The following is a 24236-nucleotide window of genomic DNA, read 5'->3' on the forward strand; positions in this document are numbered from 1 at the left end:
AATAACCCTTATAATATAGTATTATAAGGGTTTTGCAGGATGAACTGTGGTGAGCAGTTAGCTTTTAGCCTTTATTTAAAAAGCTAAACTTCATCCATAAAGTTTAGAAATAAGGACACATACGATTTTTTTTGTTGAGAAAGTGATGTTTTATTATAATTCAATTATTAGAGAGTTTGCATAAATGTTTTTTAATAAATTATTTGAACAGGACAGTTTTCTTAGAAAATAACTATCTTACAAAATCAGTCTGAAGTACCTACATAATGTAACTATTGCACAAAAACAACAAAAAGGAGCATGTGTATAGTTCATACATTATAAAGAAAGCACAGAAGGAAAGGAAAATTGAGTTTTTATTTCTCAAAATCCCTTTTACCTAAATATGTTACAATGTCGAAATGTATTATTATAATAATTTAACATCTGAAAGAAAAACATATTAGTGGGCTGTAACTCATATTAATTCAAATTCTTCAAAGAGTTATTGAAAATAGTGATGGCTATTGGCAGGAAAGAGATTTTGTAACAGTCTCTGTTATAGCAAATTTGAAGAAGCCTTTGTCTGAAGACACTCTGTTTTCCCAAACAGTCTCATGAAGAGGATGGTCAGTGTTGTCCATCATTTTCTTAATTTTATTGATTTTATGGGGTTGAGGTCAGGACTACAGACAAGCTATTACATCCTCTCTGTCATGCAATTCTGGAGGTATTCTCTCTTAAAAGTGAAGCCTTTGTGAAAATTTGCACTATTAATGTTTAGCAGAGCTCAGTTTCTAATAGTGAATAAATAAGACCACTGCTGGTTGCACAATCATACCTTTTTTTTTTCCACTGAGATTGTCAGCACATGCACTTCTTCCATCATTAGGCATTTGGAAAGAGGAGTTTTTCATAAGTATAACTCACATGCTGAACTCTGCAGCTGAACCTACAGGCAACATTTAAGGTGAAATAAACAGGGTAACAGAGTTCAGTCGGTAGATAGGTAGGTAGATTGTTGGCAGGTAGGTAAAGAGGTAGGTAAGTAGGTAAGTAGATTGGTTGGTTGGGTGGCTGGCTGGTTGGCTGGTTGGTTGGTTGGCTGGCTGGCTGGTTGGTTGGTTGGTTGGCTGGTTGGCTGGTTGGTTGGTTGGTAGCTTATTTGGCTGGTGGTGGCTGTGGCTCCTCCTGGGGCGGTGTTGGTGGGACGCCTTCTAAGAAAGTACAGAAGTACTCTGGAGTGTTGGAATCAGGATTCTTAAACAGCAAGTAGCATTTTGGGAAGTAATAAGCAACCACCAGCCCTAAGTTACCTGCCAGAGTGAAATAAACATGTACAGTAGACTTACTCTTTGACACAGTGAGTATATTTGCTGTTAACCCCGTATAGACTGGAATAAAGATCACCCAAATCACACAATAGATAAGAGTGGAGAAGGTAATATCCCTGGCAAGATTGTATTGATGATGAGGTTTAATTGCCATGAAGGTGGACATGAATGACACAAGGGCCATGGCCGCATTGAGGCCTTGCATGACAGCAAGTTTATCTGGAGACATAGGGCATGGCAAAAAGGTCTTCATGAAATTGATCTCCATATTGTCCTTATACGCAGTAAGAGAGGGTTCTTTTTGAACAAACCAGCCGCACAGTCCAGCCTGAACAGAACAGCAGATCAGCACAAACAGCCAGCTTCCAGGGCCTTGGAGCGTACGCAGGTGGGGAGCAACCTTCTTTGGGAACTCTGTCACAAGGAATATCTGTTTGAAAAGAAGAGTTTGAATTATAATTAAAATGTTCAATTCTTAAGTTTATCCCTTTGTAACTGCCTGACTTAATCTGACAAAGAAACAACTGCAAAGGCAGTTAGAGGAGACATGCCTTCCCAACTTAAACAAACAAAAATATTTGGATTAAGTTATTCTCAGACAATGTTGTTTTAACAAACATCCGCAAAATGTTTAGGTTGTAGAAATATCATACTTTCGGCACTGATAGCCTGTTTATTAACAATCAGTTAATCTCCTGAATGAAAATTATTATTGTATTTATCTTTACCATCAGTTATTTTCTGAAGATATTGGATAATTATTTTATTACTTATTTTTAAAACATACAAAATATAGCAATCCAGAAAAAAATGTCATTATTTGCAAACCACATTGTTTCTTGTGCTCATGTAGTTTCTAGATATTGCCACTTGGGTGCAGCATTGCACCTGAAAGTACTTGCCTGCAGTGAGATAGACAAGATAATGGAGAGGGCTACAGTTTGGAAAATGGTGATGAGTGGTAGTTGAAGACGACACACCACATCGTCAGGCTCCCCCAGGAAGAGAAACAAACTCAGACAGCCTCCCATCAAGCTGAGCAGAACGAGGAAGGTCAGGACTCCCCCTGAGGCCTTCACCAGTGGGGTGCCTCGGTGGATCAGGAACACGACAGCCACTGACACCTGACATATAAGCAGCGCAAGAACCGCCAGTATAATCTTCAGGGCATCATCTGAGTCCCATCCCAAAATTTCAAAAATGGGGGGTGTGCACTCAGTACTGCGATCATTGGACCACTGACGTGCAGGACACTTGGCACACTGGATGTCGTCTAGAGACAGAAAAAGAAACAGAACTTGAGCATAGTCTGAATATGGTTAAAGATAATAGGAACTATATAAAAAAGAAAGAAGTTATGGTTTTTGCTGATAGCGGATTGACCTGTGGGATGCATTTACAGTACGTCTTCAATATGACTTTTAAACCATTAGCACCACTTGCTGAACCTTTAAAATCTAACACAGTATCCTACTTATGCAGTGTTTACAACCTCTCCTTGTGTAATGTCCAGAGAAATTTCGTCAAAATTCTTGTCAATGTTTACTAATGTTTTTTTGTGTTTATATAGGAATTCTGCAAACTTTGTGAGCAATAAACAAAATTCAGAATTATTTAATAGCTAATCTTAAATACTGAATCTGTTTAACTTTCAAATTTCCCTCTGAATTTATTTAGAAGAGTTACAATTCTAATTATTCTTATTTTTGAAACCTTCAATGTGTAAGGATATGATTTTATCTACAGTAACAGATTATTGACATTTATAGTTTCTCTCTCTCTAAGGATTATGACAAAAATAAATAATAGAATCCATCCTTCGTTGGTTCTGTAATCTGACATGACTGTACGTTTTTCAAAGTTTTCCTCTGATTGGACAACCACCATCTGATGATGACTCCCTCCCCAACATCTGCTGAGCTCTGAGACTCTCACAGCGACGACACAAGAGCGAGAATCCCCCTCACCTTGTTTCGAATGTTCTTCTGCATTGTGTGATTGTAAATGTGTAAGCATAAGGCAACTTGACATCTTCTTTTGTTTCTTGAAGATGTCTTTGTGGCAAAAGGCCTCTTTAGTTTTAAACATGGGTTGGAAGTAAAAGGTTTCTATATAGTAGTCAGACCAATTACATTAATTAAGGTCACTCACGGGGCATTATGACAAGTGAGTCATTGACCCTACCCTCCATTCAGCTCAGTGTTTGGGTTGTTGTTGCTTGACGACTCAAACTAGATGCTATGTGAGTTACTTCAGTACACGTCCCAAGGCGTGAATTGATGTAAAACCTTCCTGGGAGACGATGAAGGCCACCTATTTGTGTGATTATTCTGACTGCTAGTTATAAAGCTACGTCCAGAACTGAAGAAGTATCTTTGTTTAGGGGTGAAACATCTTCATGAAACAAGAGAAGTCTAGTTGCCTTCGATCACACACCATTGTTCTTCATTTTATACGTTCATCTAATTTTTATTTGAAGTTGTTTTTCATCCATAGTGCTGCCATGCTCAGCACCCCCATGTAAATATTCAAACCCCTGTTAGATTTTTATCGTAAGCCCGCTTCAAAGCCGCGTCCAAAGTGGGGAACCACAACCCCATTGAATAAACTGAGCCGAAACAACAGAAACAAAGCTAGAGCAGAAAAAAATCGCAACTAACTATTCTGTCAAGAGAAAAAGAGCCATCAAGGGTGAACGAACCCTGGAGCAAAAACGCAAGTCGCTTGGAGAAAGAAAGTAAACAGCTGCGTCTGACCCACTGTCTCTTTTTCCTGCTTGATTTTGTTGGTTCTGGTATGAGAAGCTGACAAATCAAAGTTGATTCAGATGCTTAAAATTCCTCCTCCATTTTGTTTTCTCATTCAAATTAAGATTTGATATCAGAACTCACAGTTGTCGACTCAAAGACACTTCTTTAATTCTTGATGTACAACCGATAAGAGCTTTGTTAATATTTTGACTTCTTTCACTCTGTGTTTAATCTTAATTGGTGACTTTTCTTTTACTTAATGTAAATATTAATATTAATACTATTAAATTAATATTATGGTTTAGAGAATAAATCTACCTTCTGATAATTTTTTGGTAGATTAATGAAGTTTATTAGCCAACATACTTCATGTTGATAAACCTCTGCATGTAATTTCCCTTTTCACAAATATATCTTGAAGAAGGCCAATTTCCCATTACCTAAAATGTACATCTACTCACTTACATAACAGAAGCATGGCCCATCATATTACCTTTATTTTCCTGGAACGTGCCAGCCAAGCAGTCAATGCAGTCATAGCAGCAGGAATGAAAGCCTTTGACTCTGCGAACCTGGCCATCGGCACACTGCGCTGAGCAGGTCGACAGAGGAACCTGAAATGTGGAGAAGAAAAGTAAAAAAAAAAAAGTTTTTTCATATAAGCTGACTTAAGTATTTCAAAGAAGTAACTGAATTTACCGTTGAGTTCTCAGTGTGCCATTCAAAGCGAGATGCGTTGATGAACAGTTTGTTTTGATAATAATTTCCCACATTTTTGAAGGCAACTTTGCCTGAGTTCTCCCAGGTCCACTCCACTAACTTGTACCCGACATTTGGGTTACCATTTTCGTCGAACTCTAAAATTGTGCCACTTATGTTAACGGAAGTATTCCTCAGGACCTCCAACAGCTGCAAAACCAGATGTAATTCAAATGTTTAAAAACATGCTAATTTTTAGCTGTGCTCAGTCAGCTGTCGGGTTTTTAACCAATGTTACCTTCCAGGGATAGATTTTTGAGTCTGGTCCCCAGTTACAGCCAGCTGAATCACACTCAAGCAACGTATGCAGTGCCTGCGCTACGCTGTAGACGGCAGAATACACAGCGAAGCCCAGTCTCTTCACTGCAAGGTCATTCACCAAGGTGATGTTAGCTGGTGACAGGTACCAACACTGTGGGCATGGATTGTCACGATCATGAGACTTTGGTTGTATCGTAGCATTATTTTCCCTTTCCTCGCTTATTTTTCTGAGGAGTGCTTCTGTGTAGTTGTTCAGTAAATCCAGACTATCCAACTTGTCAACAAACCCAATGACTGTGCCAATGTCTTTGATCTTGGGGATAGAAATTAGTCGATTGTGGATTATCCAGCTTGCGCTGGCGATCCACACACCTGTTAAATTTTCCTGGATGACCTGGAATAGATGAGAGGAGATGACTTTAATCGATACGCCATGTGCCTTTAAAATGTAATGAGTTTTGTTGCTTTATGGAGGTCTGAGAGTGCCACAGTTGATAAAAATGTGTAATTAATTGATTAAAACTTGAAATAGAAAATCAATTCTATATGATGAAAAAAAATGTAACACAGAAATACTACTACACAATTTTTCTGCAACATTTGATATATTTGCTTTATCTAACAGCACCAGAGGCTAGTGATACTTCTCTTACACAGCGTTTCACAAGCCAAATACCTGACCTGATGTGAATGTTAACATATAAGACATTAGTATATTTTAAAGACTACAATAGCTGTTTAAATTATTACATGGACCACTGTAACCATAAAAAATTTATTTAAAAAAAAATATAATTTTTTTCCTTCCTTTCTTTTATGCCATAAGAAATAAAAAAAAAATCCTGACACAAAGGATCACAATTCATGCATGAAAGGGTTAAATTATTTTGATAGTCATAGAAAACCTAAAACAGGAAAAGTTTATCAGATGTCAGACAGCACAAAAATGGTTATGTCTTTTATACAGTGTGTGCAATTATCTGGCTCCAAAGTAATTATTAAAAAGTTAATTGGATGGATCACTTCCTGATTTTAGTACATAATTCAATTTAAATAATTATTCATGAATTTTTAAATGTATTTTTCTCAGTTTAACTATAAAATACTGAATTTCTTTATTCATTACATTGTGGCACTCTTTCAGCACTCCACACTTCTTCACTAACCTGTTCAAAAAAGAACACAGCCGATTCTGGGAGGGCAAACACGATCACCACTTTGACCTCTGTTGTTCTGATGTTGTTGATGATGGTTCGGACTGCTGGTCCTGGGTCAGTGTACACCGGGATCAGGCCCTGATAGGCCACACACACAGACTTATTCTCTGCTATTTTGGAGAACTGCTGCACACCGCTTTGTCCATACTCCTCCTCACTGCCGATCACAGCGACCCAGGTCCAGTTAAACTCAGACATGAGCTGGACCATGGCGTCCACTTGCCATTTGTCGCTGGGCACCGTGCGGAAGAATGATGGGTAGAGAAGATTATCGCTGAATTTGTCACTGGTGGCTCCGTAGCTAATCTGGGGCAAAAAGAGTCACATTATGAAACAAACTCGAATAAACTTTGAAGTCAACATGGTTTGTTTGACCTTAAAACAAAAGTTATGGTAAAACTTTACACTGTGCACTTTAATGCAATAAAATAAAAATAAATGTTGCCAGGACTTTGCTAAATTTGATAATTTGAGACAAAATTGCCTGTTGAAATTTGGTAGATGTCACCATCCATCGAAAATAATTTTGCAACAAATTCATTTTGCATGCAGAAATAAACACAACATTCGTTCCAACATAACATTTTAATCAATAATTTTCAATCAAGTTTACAAAATGCAACTATTTCTGATGACTTGCACACAGACAGTGATTCTGTGGATAAGATGAATTACATTTAGTGTATAGTGGGCGTTCTGATTCAACAGACATAGAAATAATGACAAAATGGCATAAGTTTTGAAGTTGTTTTTTTTGTATAGAGCTGTATCTATATAAATTATGACTTCCTAATACAAATTAATAAAACTGCAACGGTTCAGATACCTTTTGATGAGGAATCTCTATATTGTGAAATATAGTCCATTGTTTGAAGGTCGCCTGCTTGATTCTTAACTATGGACCTAATAAGAGTTTTCTCTGGTTATTCCAGCCTCAGTCCACAGAGATGCACTTTAGATCGTTTGCACCTAAGACTATTAGCCTTCAGTTCGAGTGTTTGCATGCATGCATGCATGGCTGTGACACATGCCTTCACCCCCTTCCAGCCATTTATTTGCTTACTGAAACCCTGACAGGACTAAGCAGAACTGGAAAATTCGTCAAGAAAGATGAAGCTCTTTTACAAAAGTGGTGTTTCTGTTTTGTGTTTATATCTGAAGTTGATCCCGGTGCTCAGCACAGGACACAGATAGCTATAGCACTATCAAACTACACGAGTTATAAAAACAATGTATTTTAGAAGACATAAATAAAAATTCTGTGGACCTAATGAAGTTTTAAGGTTTATTTTTTTCTTCAAAATTGTTGATATAAACCAGAATATTTAGATGTGCAAACGCAAAAGACTTAATCACCTTGCAAGTATTGCTAAATCTCTGCCACACTTTATAGTTTGGGAGAAAAATCCCATCCTGATTCTGAACTATGATATATTCTGTAGTTTTATTTTTAAGATTTAAAGAATTGTACAACTGTTTTGTAAAAGAGAACATACATACAAATATGATAAATATTTGAAAGTTTTCTACTGTTTTCCTCAACAATAAAAACAAAGCCAGTTAATGCAAGATACATTTATGTCCAAACCTGAGGCATCAGAAAGAAACCCAGAAGCTTTCCGATGACTGACACCATTTCCGAGGTATAAGGACCAATGACGGCTGATATGCTGGTTTCATAGTCGGTGTAATTGCACTCCACAGAAAGAGCGTTGGTTGTTTTCTCAGTGAGGAAGGAGATAGTGGGCTTCACAACGTTTGAAGAGTGTCTGCAGGTGTCGTACATTTTATAACCTAATTTGACGCCTGGCAGAAGATCCTGCTTTCCGTTGATCTCATCCACGGCATATTTCATCACCAGAGAGAAACCAAGTCCATATTCATTCAAACTGTGGAACAAATCAGAATCAAGTTAAGTTTAAACATGTATTTAGGTCTCATTTAACAGAAAAAAAAAATCTAAAACAAAGCAATGATTTCTCATAACTACATTACCTTTCACACTTGATGCTGTTCGGCTCACTAATGAGACCATTGCTGTTTGATTGCTGGTTAATTGGAAAAAGTCCTCCAAGAGTTACATCTCCAGGCAAGCTGAAGAGGTTTGTGGTGATGTTTTGGAACCACTCAGGCGAGCTGACGCTGGAGCACGGCCTGATCGTCCAGCACAGAGCGCACAGCAAATACAAGAGAGAGGCCATGGTGGAGATAAGCAGCAGACTGCAGCGACGGACGGGAAAACAGAGCACATATGTGTCGGCGTGTCAAGAAATATGGCTACATGCAAATCCACCAGTAATTCCCCTGCAGCCATTCAGCATGGAGTTAAGGGAGTGCCACACAAACAAGAAAAACAAACAAAAACATATGAATATATTTCCAAACAGAAAATTATTTGAACGTCAGATCAGTTCTAAGGTACAGATAGGACTATATAAAATCTAAAAGAATAATAGTTCTTTTGCAACTAATGCATTATGCAAGTGCAATAATTTACTATTCATTTGTTTTGTTTAAAAAAACGCACGCACCTACAGCAGCATTAAAATGTGACTTATCTGCCTGATTTTAAGTCATGTTCAGTGAATCAGAGCATCAATGAAAAGTCAATTTATTTTAGTAACTCAGTCCACAAAGTGAAACACTGAACATGGATTAATTACAAACAAACCAATGTTTTAGAGTTTTTATTTCTGTGATCTTCTGCTTCAAACTAATGAAAAAATGACACTGAAGATTAGAATATTACATCAGGCCAATGGAAATTTTTTCATACAAAAAATATGTGTTTAATGAAAAGTATGTTTATACCTGCTTAAAAGTAATTATTTTTTAAGATATTTTAAATCTGACAAGCGTCATTGGAATGCATGTTCTGGTTTATTGAATGTGACTGCAGTTACTGTTTGATTTATTCTGCATTTCTTCAGCATTTCCAGTGAATTTATTCTGAATTCTTTAATATTTTTTTCTCCTTTGACATGAAACATGAGAGCTACAAAGTGTCACTGGCAAATGTTGATACAATGTATTTGCACACCAGGCTTTTACATTTACGAATATTGAGGAAAAATTTCATTTTTGTCTTGGCAGAGGACCTATCACTGGCAGGAGGCAGGCGAAAGCACAAACAGGCAAGAAGTAGGGAGACAAAAAGCAAATCCGAAAAGAAACAGAGTGCGGTCAATACAGAGGAGAGGAAACAGATGATTGATAAGAACCAGGGGAGACAGATTGAGAAAATGATTCAAGGTGAAGCCAGTAAACAACAGGGAAACACTGGAAGCGTGGAAACGCAAGACTTGGAGAAACAGTAACTAACAACAAAACCCAGAAATGTACAAAAATGCAGAATCAACCAAAAACACAAAACATAAGCCCGCTTCTACAGGCTGCAACACACAACTTCTGTAGAAACTCCCCTGAAAATGCTAAAGCAATTACACCATGTATACTAAGCCTGCATACATCTGCCTGTCAGTGAAAGATCAAATGAAGGACCGATGTAAATACTAGATGAAAGTCTTTTTCCTCCTTACAAACATCTGTTGGCAGGGGTCGGGCTCTGCTTGCTGTTTTTGTGATGCTGGAGCCGATGCAACACACTTTGAAGCGCTTTGAGCTAAGAAACAAAAGAAACTAAAATAAAATATATATAATTTTACCTAAAAAAGTGTCTTTAACACCTTTACAATGTCTGGAAAATACAAAATCCAATTTGTACTCCCCAGCTCTAAACACGGTGAGACGAAGCTTTACTTTCAGATTTTGTTTTAACTTGTTTTTTGCTGGACATGTTCTTATGATGACCCTTTTACTCTCATTTGAATTTTAATTAAATTGGTGGAGATTTAATTCTGGAAGGACATTAAAAACTTCACTCTAACCTGTTAGGCAATTTAAAACCAGTTTTCATTTCATAAAGGTAAGACAGAGGAACTCTAAGTTTGCATATTCGGTGTCTGTGAGCAGCTGAAGCTCATCTTTCCGGTGAATTTTCTTGCCATTTGCCTGCGGTTCACACAATCGCTGTAGTTATCTGTAAGGAGATGCTCATGATGTGGATTCCTTTAACCTACTTACCCCAGGTTGTTTTCACAACAAAGCCTCATCCGCTGTCAGCTAATATTTACATATGATGGTTATCATCACCATAATACATTAATCACAGATTGTTCATGTTGCCACTCATGAAACTCACCAACGTGTCTATACTCTCATAAATACTTACATGTTAAAAAAAGACAAGGTTGTTTTGATCTTACATCACATTTTGACACGTTTAGTTTCAAGTTCTGCATTTACCACAGTTTTGTTTTTGCATGTTCTTTTGCATGAAGTGTTCATCCATTGATATTTCCTTCCAAGGTATTTGCATAAACCTACAGAGGAGATATGAACTTGCAAATAAGTGTCTGATTAAGTTTTAAACTAGACAGGGTGTCTGACAGACTTCGTCAAGTAAAGAAAACTTTGCAGGTGTTTCATAGTTTACTTTAAATCCTCAAGCGTTGCATAAAGCTGTTTCAACTGCGCTTGTTTAAAATAGTGCAACACATATTTTGCATTCCAGATTAGAAATGGAAAAAACTGTGGAAATACAAGCTTGTGTAGTAAAAATGTTTTCCAAATTATTTAGAACATTCATTATTTCAACACTTAGGTTAAATTACTATTATTATCTAGTTTCGAATTTTACTTTAATCTTCATTTGAATTAAAGATATAAACTTCACATACCTACAAATAGTAAAAATGTGATTTTTTCCACTTGAACTTCTTTTGTTGATTATATTTTAGTGAGTTCATTTGATTTGAAGTCTTAAATTAACAAAAGCCGCAACATAAATTCAGTAGTATGCAGACTAATAATGCTTACTAATAAATTATATTATGAAGACATGAGTTATAAGCCACTGCAGAAAGGGAGAACCCACCATTTTAATTTAATAATTTATATTCTTTTTAAAAAAAAAAAAAACTATTATTCTACATATTTGTTGATTTTACAAACAAGGACCTCAGCTGTGCAAAATGAATGAAGCGTTATTACCCATATTTATAAAGAATGTCATATGCCAAGAAAGACAAAAATGGACTTCTCTGGTCTTAAAACATCAATCTAACAATGTAATTTTCAAAAATATCTATTTGATTGGCAATGATAATTGTTTCCGATGACACTCTAAGAACTGATCTAAAAAGTAAAACCTAAGTAAAGCATGGAAATCAGGAAGTGGGGATGTTGTGTAGAACCATTCATATGCAGCACTTCCTGAGGAAGAAAATTAAAGACAAAGGCAAAACGGAAACACATTAAGCGCATTAAAGTGTAAGAAAGAAGTGGGTTGTTGTCAATGCTGATCCTTTGTAGCTTCACTTTCATGCAAAATCCCGAACAGGATCAGCTCAGGGAGTGGTCTCCTCCGTGCTTCACATGGTTGAAAGAATTCCTCTGAATCACAAAGCGAATGCGCGGTGCTCATTTGATTTGGAAATTGTGGAAAAAACCCACAATGCAAAGTAATCACTGAGAGGTCCTCCTAAGCAACATGATAATTGTTAAATAGAAACGACTGGAGATTGGTCATGAGAACAACAGAAGAGAAAGGAACGCTCCTGAAAAGTTTCAGCTCTGCATCTCAACTGCAAACCTTTTACATGCACTCCTGCAGGCTCCATTCATAACTTTTCTCTGCTGCCATGACAGTTTTTTTTTTTTTTTTATGTAATCTTGTAAACTGGCCTGATTTGAAGGCATGTCAGTTACAGGAAGGGTTTGTTCCTGAATATAAAGGGAGGTATTCTGTTGCCTATCTAGTTAGTCATCTTGACGTAAGACGGCTGGTGATGAAATCCAGTGTTTTTCTTCTTGTGCCGCCTCTCTGTTTTTCCTACCTACACCTCATTCTTGCGCCTTGAGCTGATGTTTGAAGTTTGATTATCTCAGTGAATGGTCGGGATCTCTTTATTTGCTGAAACTTTGAAAAAAAGCTCACATGCCCCTGCCTTGATCTGGTGTGTGCGATTAGTGTGGGCACAGAGCCGCTGTCGTTGTGCGCAGATGGTGGATTTAGATTAAAATCTTGTTTATGCTTGAACTGCTTTGCCTCTGAAGCGTGGCCTCACCTTGTACCTTTTTGTGTTGTACAGTCACGGTAAACTCTCATTGATGATGTGTGTCACCATCACATGAACGTACTTTGCTGTTTTGCTTCACAATATTTTAACAGATTTTCCCCTCGTTGCTGCAGTGTTAACTTAATGCAGTATTTCTACAACTTCAACTTTTCCACATTTTGTGTGCTTGAACCACAAGCTCAAGGTTGGTTTATTGGCATTTTGCATCACATATCAGCACAATGAAGCACATAATTGTACATTGGAAAGAATTATTATGCATGTCTGCAAATAAAACCCCCTGAGTAATATCCAGTCCAATCAAATGCCTTTAGAATCCACCTTATTAGCAAAGATATAACACTTCTTTTATCCCATTTTAGTGGTTTATTAGTTGGTTTCAGTGAACAAACAGCATTGACATTGATCAAGTAACACAGCAGACAGATCGGGGGATAAAACTGTGGAGAAGTTTAAAGCAGCGTCAGATTATGAAGCTCTATAGCTCTGTGCTGCACACAGAGCTCTGTTCAGTCCATCATCTGAAAACGCAGAGCGTAGAGCACAAATTAAAATGAGCAAGGATTAATGCTCTCCTGCCCGAGTGACAAGGAGAGCATTAATCAGAGAAACAGCCAAGAGCTCCATGGTAACTCTGGAGGAGCTGCAGAGATCCAGAGTGTTTCTGTAGGAGAAACTGTTGACTCTACTGCTGCTTGTGCTGCAATAAATAAATCTGGCCTTGATGGAAGTGAGTCAGAAATTCTGTTTGAAAAGCTTTTATGGTCAGATGTGACCAGTTAACTTTTTGACCTATATGCAAAAAATCAAGGCAAAAATGAACATCCACATAAAATTACATAACATTTACATAAAATCTGAATAAAACAAATTCAAGTTTATAGTTGTAAGTTAAAAAAAAGACAGTTCAAGGGGTATGGATACTGTTGCAAGGTGCTGTGCATACAGGAAAAAAAAAACTCACTGACGTTTTGCTGGAGGAAATTTGTACTGGTCATCTGCAGAGGAGAAATAAAACTGTTTGCACTAACTCATAAAATTAGAATTCAGTGGGGTTTTAGAATTTTTCAGCTCAATCCTTCTGAGATTTAATTTTAACTTTTTCAGCGTTTTTGCAGCGTAAAGCCCATTAAAACTGTAACTACAGACAACTACCCTGTTTGACCACCAGATGCCAGATGCGTGCACTTTATCAGCTTGAGTTGCAACATCAAAACTCTTTGCATTGTTAATAGAGCTGCTCTAATCTCTCTTTACTTGCACATGCAGATTAATAATGTAGGCCTGAGGGGATAAAATGATAAGCAGCATATCGTTGAAGATGGCGTGATCAGGGAGCTGTTCCTCTGCAGTTGTTTGGCAGCAGGTACATTGGGTATGGTTCTTGGGAGTCATCCTGTATGAAAACTAATATAATTGTGTCATTCAACTGTCAAAAACAATGAAGAACTGCATGTTTTGTCCTGTTAGCCTGGCATCCTGCTTCCTGTGTTTCTCTGTACCTTTCCAGGGGTAAAGCCATTTCACCTGCAAAGGAGGGAACACTGTTGCACAACATGAATCATGACGAAAAAGGTCAGGCATGGTTTACATCGAGGGAACAATCAAAACGACGTTTGCATGCTCTTATGCCTTTGTGCCCATTTTAAGTTACTGGTCTCTAAGTTGTTTGCTTCACAGCAAGAGCAACACTTCCTTACCCAGACAGACCCAGGAATACCACCCACTCTCCCTCGTATCCGTCCTCACCCAGCCCCCCAACACACACCCCTCGCTGACTGGAGAGTCGCCGGATCACTCTAATCTTCATAGCTAGCCCGAGGAACACTGGGTCCGTTGTTGACATGCTGGCCTCATACCCCACAGGGGCTGACAAATTATTAGCCAGCCTCTCAGTGCAGAGTGAGGACATCCAGGCAGCCAGCAAGTTTCTTCAGCAAAACACTAAATGAAGCTACTGGAGCATCCGCTCTGCGATGCTGTGGAGGGAATATCTGAGATTCCATGTAGAATTTGTGGAACGGTTGGGATTGAGGCAGTTTTTGTTTACAAACTTCAACTCTGTCACTGCAGTCTGGAGAGATAATTCTTACCTCACCTTGAAGAGTTAATTAAAGCATTCATCCTCACCCCATTCCAGCAGAAAAACTTGTTCTTCTTCGTGTCTGACGTGTGCGGCTTTGTGCATCTGCAGCTTTACAGTGTGTCGCAACTCCTGCTTGTCCATACATCCACATGTGCAGAGATACACTGAATGTAGCGAAGCTCGTTTATATCGTTTTACATGCAGTTAATTAACCACACATATTTGCTTTTCTTTTTTTCTCTCACCATTATGAAACCATTCTGCATATGTTTATCCCTATTTGGAGCAATTCCCCATCAGTATTACTTTGCTACTAAAACTGAACCCAAATCATGTACAAATTAACCCGATTCTTAGAAACAGTGTTTGCTGTCTCTATTAAATGGCCCTCAGGTGAGGGCAGAATGGGCTTTGGTGCAAGGCTTGACTGACTCAGGGCAGCCTGTGGGGGCGAAGCAGTGAAACCTTTATGAGCCTGATGAATAATCTGGATAAACAGGAGAAAAGTTGCATGCACGCTCTTGGACAATTATCTTCTGTTAAGACAGAAAAGCAACTTGCAGATGGAAGAACTGCAGAGAAATATAATCCAAGAGGAGCTAGTCAAAGAATGACCAAAGGCCTTGAACTCTGACATCACCTCAGTGATTGATTCAGTTATTTATCACTTTGTGCAAATGAACAGCGTTGTCCCTGCTGTGCAAACGCTGGCGACATTTAGATGGACTCAGGGCAGGTTTGTGTGACCTTGTGTTGTACAACCTCTTGCAGATCTGCACAGGACAGCAGCTCAAAATGAAGGAACAGTGACTACTGACTTGAAACAAAGTAGCTTCAGTGTCCCATTACCAACCTGCACATACTGTATCGCACTGTTTTTCCTTCCTGCTTCCTAGTATCTTCACTTGACACAGTGTGGTGTGCATTACATCTAGTGATATTTGATAAAGATGGAAACCTTACATAGACACAAGAGTAACTCCATGTAAGGAGTGAAAGTATTGCCAAAACCCAACCAGTCAGAGACAAAGATTTCATAGCTAATTTTATTAACAAAATGATGCCACAAAAGGGTTTGACAATAAAAAGGTAAACGATGGAATAATAGACAAAGTTGTGATGGATGTTTAAATTTGACTTGCAAGAAGCTGCCATGTAATAAATTGGCAGCTGAACATATAAATGGTAACACCAAGAGTTCAGGGATTTTTTTATCCTACACTATGTTGCTAAATGTGCTGAAACACCATTTTAAGTGATTGAACACAGTTTTATGAAACTTTAAGAAGAATATAAAGATGTCACTTTTGCATAAATCCCTTTTCTTGGTGACTAAAATGTATAATGACAAAGTAAGAGCAACTGGTAAGAAAGCCAACTCAGCCATAGGGTGGTAGACCACAAACATATCAGTATGCAGAAGTTGCCAAGTTTCTGCAGTCAGTAGCTGCAAACCTCAAAGCTTCACATGGACTTCAGATCAGGTCAAGAGTAGTAAATAAAGAGCTTCAGAGGAATGGCTAGAAGCTGCATCCAAGCATCACAACGTACAATTCAAAGTGTTGGATGTAGAGGTATTAATCACACTGCCATTACAGTCTCTGGAGAGAAAAATCCCGCTTCCCAGTCTGGTTATCTGAAGGTCAAGCCCAGGTTTGATACTGGTGCCAAGTGTAAAATTTGGTGGGGGTTGTGTTATGGTTTGGGCTTGCTACTGAAATACTGAAAATGGCTCTTCATGCTACTGCATACCTATACATTTTGGATAATTTCATGATCCCAGTGACGTGGAGAAACAGTCTGGGAATGACCTCTTCCAGCTCCAACATTAACCTCGGACGGTTGGGTTTGGTGTGGAAAAACTTGACTGGTTATCACAGAACCCTGATCTCAACTCTTTAGAAGAAACTAGATCAGGGAATCAGTCTGACCTCACAAATGCTGTCCTGGGAAAATAAACAAATGTTCCTTTAAACACACGTTGCCAAAAAACTGAGGCTGTTTTCCCAGCTTCAGATTGAAGGAATTGTATCATCATAACAGTTAACGTAGTTGTAAAGGGAAGGATAAAGACAAATATTTCTTGCAGTAAAACATTGTGTGGTTGTGCTGTGAAATCCCGTCTGCTGCCTGTGGGGGCAGTATGGCACAGCATCCGAGTGTTATGACCCCAAACATTGCTGATTGGAGAATACAAACAGCATTAAACCACTCAAAGAAGGGCAAAGTGACAAGGCAATCAACTTTTATAGTATGTTTTTATCTAATTATAACATGATTTTTGTATTTTATTGCAACTTATTTGGAAGTGAACCAAGATTAGGCCTCCAACAATCTATTTAATCTCTAATTTATTTCTGGAGATTACTTTGAGATATTTCATTGAAGCTTCACTACCGACAGTGAAATCCTGAAAACAGCTTTGCCAACCACTGGTTTTCAGGACGCTTATTTAAGTGTCTAAATAAATATGTTGCGTAGACTGGCAGTGTTGTGGTATTGCATCACCCACTAAGTAAATGATTAATTTTCATTTTTAAAGGCTCTCAAATGCAAAAGAAATGTGTTGTGATCCCAAATGTTGGGGCTGTTAAGACAAAGTTTACCTGCTTCTTACATCAATTATCAATGTTTTGGTTTTGTAAAAAAAATATATTTTTCATGTTGTTAATAGTTTAAATATGAAATTGTGCTCAGGTTTTGTTAAACTTTTCTTTGTGGTGAATCTGATCTTGAATGAAAACCAAAACAATATTTATTCTAACTTCATGCTTGTCCTGTTGGACTGTGCGTGCAGCTAGGCGTGTGTCTTCCAGAGCGTGTACAAGCCCTCAGTGGTGTCATGTTACATCCCAAAGCTAACCTCTCATCTGTCACTCTTCATCGTGTGACTCATCAGACAACTTATCTATAATCTATGACTTGATTTACCTTATTGCTGTGGGCTAAACCTGCAGCAGCAAGCAAAGTGAAACATTTCCTACACAGCCAATAAAAGCTGTGAGCAACAGATTTGCATAAATGTGAAAAAAAAGTGGGTCAGAAGTAATCGCATTTATCTTATTTACCTGGACTTGTGTATGGATTTGTAGATTCTGTTTTTCAGTTTTGTTAAAAGGTTTTTTCAATTAATAAGTTACAGATGTTTTAGCCTTTATTTCACAGATCAATCCGATTGACATATACAAGATCAAGACCTCTTTCACAATGGTGACCTGGCTAAATTTATCTTCTTAGTGCTCCATAAAGTTCTACTGAGTTCTGCTAGTAAACCATCGCTTGATTCAGGTGCATTCAATAAGGAAGTTTGAGGATGACCTTGGACACCGCGGTCATAATCAATATGTATTGATTCTTTATTGAAGCAAAGATTCACATCATGGTGAATGCTTTGAGTTGCTCACTTTGCTGGAGATTTGTACCAATTTTATAATTTATTGAGCCAATAATCATCACAGGCTGTAAATAGATAACTGGACTTCCGTCTCACGATGGTCAGATGATGAGAAAATCTGCAGGAATAAAACAACCAAATATCCCACAAGAATTATCTAAAGGCTGAAAATAGTGCAGTAGATGAATTTATTTTATACCCTTAAACCAAATGCACTCAACTGTAACAATCAGGTTGCGTCATATGCAGCACTAATCCTCCATGGAGGTGACCGGGTTCGATGCTTCATGAAATGCTCTTCATTTCTTTACATTCAGACTCAGCTGACATGTTTTTAGGTAAACTAACATACATGTCTAGATAAAAAAGCAGTGTGGCTTCATATTTCTGGTTTTGCCATTTAAATGTGTTTAGGTATTTGTAACTGTTGATAAATTTGCATCTGTTTCTATGCAACTCGCTATGCTTGTTTGTGAATTTGGCTCAAGCTTTACCTTCTGTATTTTTATCTTTCTGAGGCTGAACTTTGGGAACATCTGCTTTCTGAAAGCAGCTGTTCTCCTGTCAGAACCCCCTCTTTTTACACCAGTTTAAAACGTTATGGAGGCTTAAAACCATTGCATTTAAGTATTTTAAGTACATGACAAATAGTAGGATTGACTCCTGGAACAGATGTCAGCGCGAGCTGAAATGGAAGAGAAAATAACAATAAAAACCAACATTGTTTCTGACATATCCTGCACAGCCTCAGAGGTTTAATATGCACATGTTCAGCCAAGAGTCTGCTATTTTCTCCAAAAATAAAAGTGCTCCTTCTATCAGATCAGCGGCCAGAGTGTTGACAGCTTACGACTACTTTCAGGAGATGCTCCAGATCAGGAGCCAGAACCTCTCTCAACAATAACACAGTGTTTTCAGAGCTCTCTTAAAGGTACAGCCTCCCACTTGGTCCAAACCTCATTTGAAGTGAGGTAGCCTTTTTGTGAGCAGCTGGGAAAACATCCCATGAGTGGGCGGCTGAATCAGAACAGTAAGAAATTGTTGTCACTGCATTTGGAGCAGCGTGGAATTTTACCCGGCCAAACTTATGTAACAGATGCATCCAACATGGGACAGAGGATACGGGTCACGTAGATAAAAGAAAAAAGCTGCAGAGAGAAGGAACAGCTGATAGAAAATCTGAAGAGCAACTGGAGGCTCCAGCACTTGAGTGGAGGGGAGACAGACTGATCATGAGGAGATAAACGGAGGGGAGTGAAAGCTCGAGGTGTCTGGTGCTTCAAGTACGGTCCTGACTCTGCTTGTTGGAAGGCCTCTAATTTAGTCTGCCGCGTCTCAAATTGAACCCTGTCACCCAGCACTTACATCCAAGGCATGAGTCACAAACCGAGTCTGTCAGTCAGCAGATGAGTTAATGTGGTTTTATTAAAAAGAGGTGTGTCTTGCACTCTGACTCAGTAATTGCTTCCTTCTGAAGACAGACAGAGATCAGCATCTGCTGTGAAGAACAGAGAAGGGGGCGACGAGGTGTGAGGGGGGGGGAAGCAAGCGGCCTGTTTTTAGAAACATACCAGCTGCCTGGGTCTGACCCGCTGGGTGTTTGTCTCTCCTCTGTACAGGTTAGGAGCTGCTCCACGACAGCAGTCATTTCAGGAAGCCTGACTGCTTCCTGTAGTCCTTTCCCAACCCTCATCGCATGATGAGGCAGAGTTTAAAGTATTTTTTAGTAGGTGGTTGAGTGTGTGCCTTTGTTTCTGCTTCTAGGTAAATCCTGTCGACATCGGAAAAATTAAATGAAAACGTGAGTGCTGGGAAGCAGAGCCTTTAGGATTTCACATTTTGTCACATGACAACCACAAACACCAGACTGAGGTTTTATGTGAAAGATCAATACAACATGATGCACGTTTTCAAAACTTTTTAAAAAGGATTTGACACGCGTTTCAACTTACTACAACCCTTTAGGGCAGAAATGTCAAACTCATTTTCAGTTTGGGCCGTATCAAAAATCTAAATGTTCTTAAAGGGCCGGTCGTGCCAGAATGTATTGATAAAACCCATTAAACTGTTACAGCAATAATGCACAGCTGTTTGTTTTTGCATTCAATAAGTGTTTCTTAAAGTGAAATAATATTGAAAAACTTTTTCACACTGATCAGTCCATCTGGGATTTTGATTGTTTTTGTGGTTTTTGAAATCAGAATCACAGATTTTGAGGTGCTAATTTATGAATATTTGTAAGAAAATTTTATGTTGTGTGATGTTTTTATAACTCGCCCTCTTGGTCACAGAATATAACTTGACATCAAATAAGGCTGAAGCTGCTTTTTGGTCAATTTTGAGAAAAAATTGCAGTAAATATTAAAAAAATAAGTAAAAATGTGGGGATCTTGATGATGATTTTATGAGAACTTTGTGTGAATTTTGAGGATTTGTGAAAAATTGGAGGGACTGATAGGTGTAATTTGGAGTCTAGCCAGATTTGGCTTGAGTTTGACACATGTGCTTTAGGGAAATCTGATGCCCCGAAATAAAATCCATTGTAACCTATTGCCTTCAGAGGTCACCTACCCAGAGTAAACATGTGTACTGTATTCTCATTATAGATCCAGCTGCTCTGTGAAGGCCTTATGGGTTTATTAGACAACAAAGACAGAAAGTTGTGGAGATTTTAAAAGCAGGGTGAGGAGCAAATATCCGGAGCTTTTACTGTTCAGTCCATCATCTAGAAATGCAGAGTATGGCACAACTACAGAAGATGGTCAGGGTTGGATGACAACAACACAAAAAATGTTGGGCTTCATTCAAAAAACCGAAAAAACACGTGGCTGAAAACGAACATCTCCCTAAAATCAGCATCCCGACAGGTAAACATGATAATGGCAGCATCTGATAACAAGTAAAAACATGGTCAGTATTTCCAACACCAATATGATCTCCATACTGTTATTATTTAAGTTTAATATATCATCATGTTCCTTTGGATTGCTTTGAATTATTTTGTTAAAATCTCAATTTGGACAAAGTTTATAGTTGCCTGACAAAATACTTTAAAGACATATGGACATGTCGAACAGAAAAAATAGAATAACAAAACAAATCTCTGTGCATTTTTCCTAAATAAAGTTGGGAAAAACATCATTTGAGAGCAAAACAAAATCTTCTTAGACGTAGAGTTTAGTAAAAATAAAATAAAATGTAAAATTAAAGTGTTAATCTCACCTTGCTAGTATTGATCCGATACAGATAAAGACTTGTCATCAATCTTATCGATATTTTTGGATCAATCCAGCCACTTCTAGTTGACACAGATTTTCTCAATGGACAAATCTTTCTCCAACTCTTTAGTTACCACCTAAACCATAAAGTTTAGATTAGACATTGTACACTGTCTGGCTAGAATATGAAAGCAACTATTATTTGTCTTAAATCTGGTCTTACACTTAATGAAAATCCTGTTTTTCTAACATTAGTTCATCATATCTGCAAACATAAAACTGATAAGACTGGGAAATCTGTCTTATCTTCAGCTGGAATTGATTGCTTTAGTTTGAAAGTTGAGGTTGGGTCTTGTGTCACGCCATAAAACACAACTTATCTGGGTGCATTTGAAGCTTTAGCTCGAGCTTTATCTTGTTTCATTTGCAGTGGAAGAGACAGAAGATCAAAATGGATGCATAGGTTTGCTGTAGTTGCTCTGATTTCCTCCCACGCTCCCAAAAGGTGCCATTACAGTAAGTGGTCTCACTAAGTTACCAGGATACAGAGGGTGAATATGAGATGTTAAAAAATTTAACAATGTTAAATTCAAGTTGTTTTCTTCCAGGGTGCTTCAGTTCCAGTTAGGTAAACTGGTTACTGCGCGCCTGCCTTGGCAGTCGGCTCGTTCGTGCGCGGCCGGTCACGCAGTTCTGTGCTGACCCTGTGATTATCTGCTAACCTGGCATGATGTTGTGTAACATGTCACTCATCAAAAGGCTCCACCTTTCCTGCAGCCTTCAGCACGGGTTAAACAGGTAGAGAAACTGGAGGAGTGATAGGCAGAGAAACTAAAAATGCCTTAAATATGAATCAAACTGTGACACATCGCATCTCTTCAGTGGGGGCCTTTCACACGACGCTCCCAGGAAAACGACACCTGAACTCCATCTTGTCTTTTTGCCTTTTGACATTACCTCCATGGGAGTCTGGCCTTCAGATCAGAGTTTTATTTTTTAATGATTTTGTTAAAATTAAAAATGTACATTTAACAGTGTATTTTCACTCAAACAATGCTAATATTTCACAGAGGAATTGCATTTGACCTCCCAGCATTCTGATTTAAATATTCTCAAAAGGTAGAGGTTTTTGTTAGAAACTACTCTTTTCATTTTTGTTTACATTTTTAAGGATCTTTATGTAACATTTGTGACTCTTTTTTAATCTTTACAAAATAAAACAGTCCACTGATTAAGCTAAAAACCTTCAATCTTGGTAGAAATATATAAATACGTAATTATTTATTTTTATTCTTTCATTCACTATGCAGATCCTGTCAGGTGTCGGTATCAGAGTACAATTCATATAGTGATTTAAATACTGAAAGCAAAAGAAAACAAACAAACAAACAAACAAACAAACAAACAAACAAACAAACAAACAAACAAACAAACAAACAAACAAACAAACAAACAAACAAACAAACAAACAAAAAAACACGCTTATATGCCCTAAACTTAGACAAAGTCAGTTCTAACAAATGCAGGTACGGTTATTTAAACCGTTTCAGTGTAGATCTAAATTTAGGCTCCTTCTCTTGCTGGAAGCTGAAACTCCATCTCAGTCTCAAGTCTTAACATTTCTTCCTATGTTGAAGAAAATCATCCAGATAGCATGATGCTGCCACCACCCAGGGTTGCCATGGGGATGGTATGTTCAGAATGACGTGCAATGTTGATTTTCCACACACAGCTCTGCTTATAGGCAGAAGAGTCCAGTTTTAGTCTCCTCTGACGTAACACCTTCTTCTACTTGCTTGGTGTGTGGCCTACATGCCTTCGAATCGCTGAAATCTGCAAAAGCTTCAGACCCCCTCAAAAAACTTGTAACTGCTTATTTTTGTAGTATAAACACCAAATATACCCTAATATGCACATTGGATACGGTGCATGCAATACTGCAGAGGCTAATGTCCACAGTCTTCCTCATCTGCACTCTTGAGATGCGCAAGTATTAGTGCCAAGAAAAATAAATATCTCTACTAGATTGACCAGACAAAAGCGTCGACTCAAATTGCGTCTTTCCATTTCAGTTTCCCCAAGTTGCATTTTCCTTCTAATATTTCAGATAATTTTTCTGTGCACAATTTGGAGTTACATTTCACATAAAACAAAGCGAATAAGTGAATCTGTGAATGCTGAACCACAAATCCACGCTACATGACATGAAGTCCCCATAAAATGCTTTGAGCTTTGTGGCTGTAGCATGACAAAATAGAAAAAAATAAAATCTAAAGACAGTACTAGTCCAACATATTGCTCTCACGCAATACAGATAATCAAAAATGAGCTCATGCAAGGAACATTCATAAGAGTTTCTAGAGGGGCATTCTGGTGAAAGTCTGTGATATTAGGCATGGTGCTGTTGAGGAAGAAGATGTTGTATCATGCTTACTTCTACTCTTCTTTGACAATAGCCGCCTGAAAAGCAGCAAAGGTTTCTTAATGCGCAGCTTTCACAGAGGGCATATTGTATTGTATTTTATTTGGATAGATGAGTCAGTTTGAGACGCTGGGTTTGCGTCACTCCGGTGACCTTACAGGAAAGTCTGCATTGTATTACTCAAGGCAAGTGACAATACTAGTCATCACCATTATCATGCATTTGCAACAGCTGTACCAATGAGAAGCTGGTGCTCAGATTCAAAGGTGGGCTCCGGCTGGACTCTGGTCAAACTGGGGGAAATATCAGGAATACCTTCAGGAAGAATGTTGGATGCATATCTTATCTGAAGACCCAGATTTAGCTCCTTGTCTCCAAGTTATGGGCCTTAATTTAACTTTTATCAGTGACTCTTATCCATAACTTACAGTAAGTGCAAACTCTACCTGTGCTGGCAGCTGGTTTAGTCAGATCTAGTCTAAATTTGTCTGGATGTGAACGCCAGGAGGTCCAGCAGCAGACCCTCTGACTCTCTGGGGTGTGATGACTGGCACCCTGTGTGACTGACGGCAAGGTTGCGTGTAAAGATGTCTCACAACTATAAACAGAGCAAACCTGGTAGAAGGGGGTGGTGATGTTCTTTAGGCTGCTCTTCAATTGCAAAACACCTGAATCT

General features: G+C 38.3%; 1 protein-coding gene across 1 annotated transcript; it reads right to left on the reverse strand.

Annotated features, from left to right (window-relative positions):
* Positions 1 to 125: 125 nt before the first annotated feature.
* On the reverse strand, positions 126 to 8634 carry tas1r3 (taste receptor, type 1, member 3). The gene is made up of 8 exons (XM_015000740.2): positions 8296 to 8634; positions 7889 to 8189; positions 6250 to 6606; positions 5061 to 5477; positions 4763 to 4972; positions 4557 to 4677; positions 2216 to 2586; positions 126 to 1743 (listed from the first exon to the last, which is right to left on the reverse strand). Exons 1-8 carry the CDS (start codon positions 8499 to 8501, stop codon positions 1141 to 1143), a joined length of 2586 nt encoding a protein of 861 aa, XP_014856226.2. The 5' UTR covers positions 8502 to 8634; the 3' UTR covers positions 126 to 1140.
* Between the last annotated feature and the right edge of the window lie 15602 nt (positions 8635 to 24236).

Source organism: Poecilia mexicana, unplaced genomic scaffold, assembly GCF_051168715.1.
Source record: "Poecilia mexicana isolate PSO_F unplaced genomic scaffold, ASM5116871v1 scaffold_5, whole genome shotgun sequence".
Lineage (NCBI taxonomy): Eukaryota > Metazoa > Chordata > Actinopteri > Cyprinodontiformes > Poeciliidae > Poecilia > Poecilia mexicana.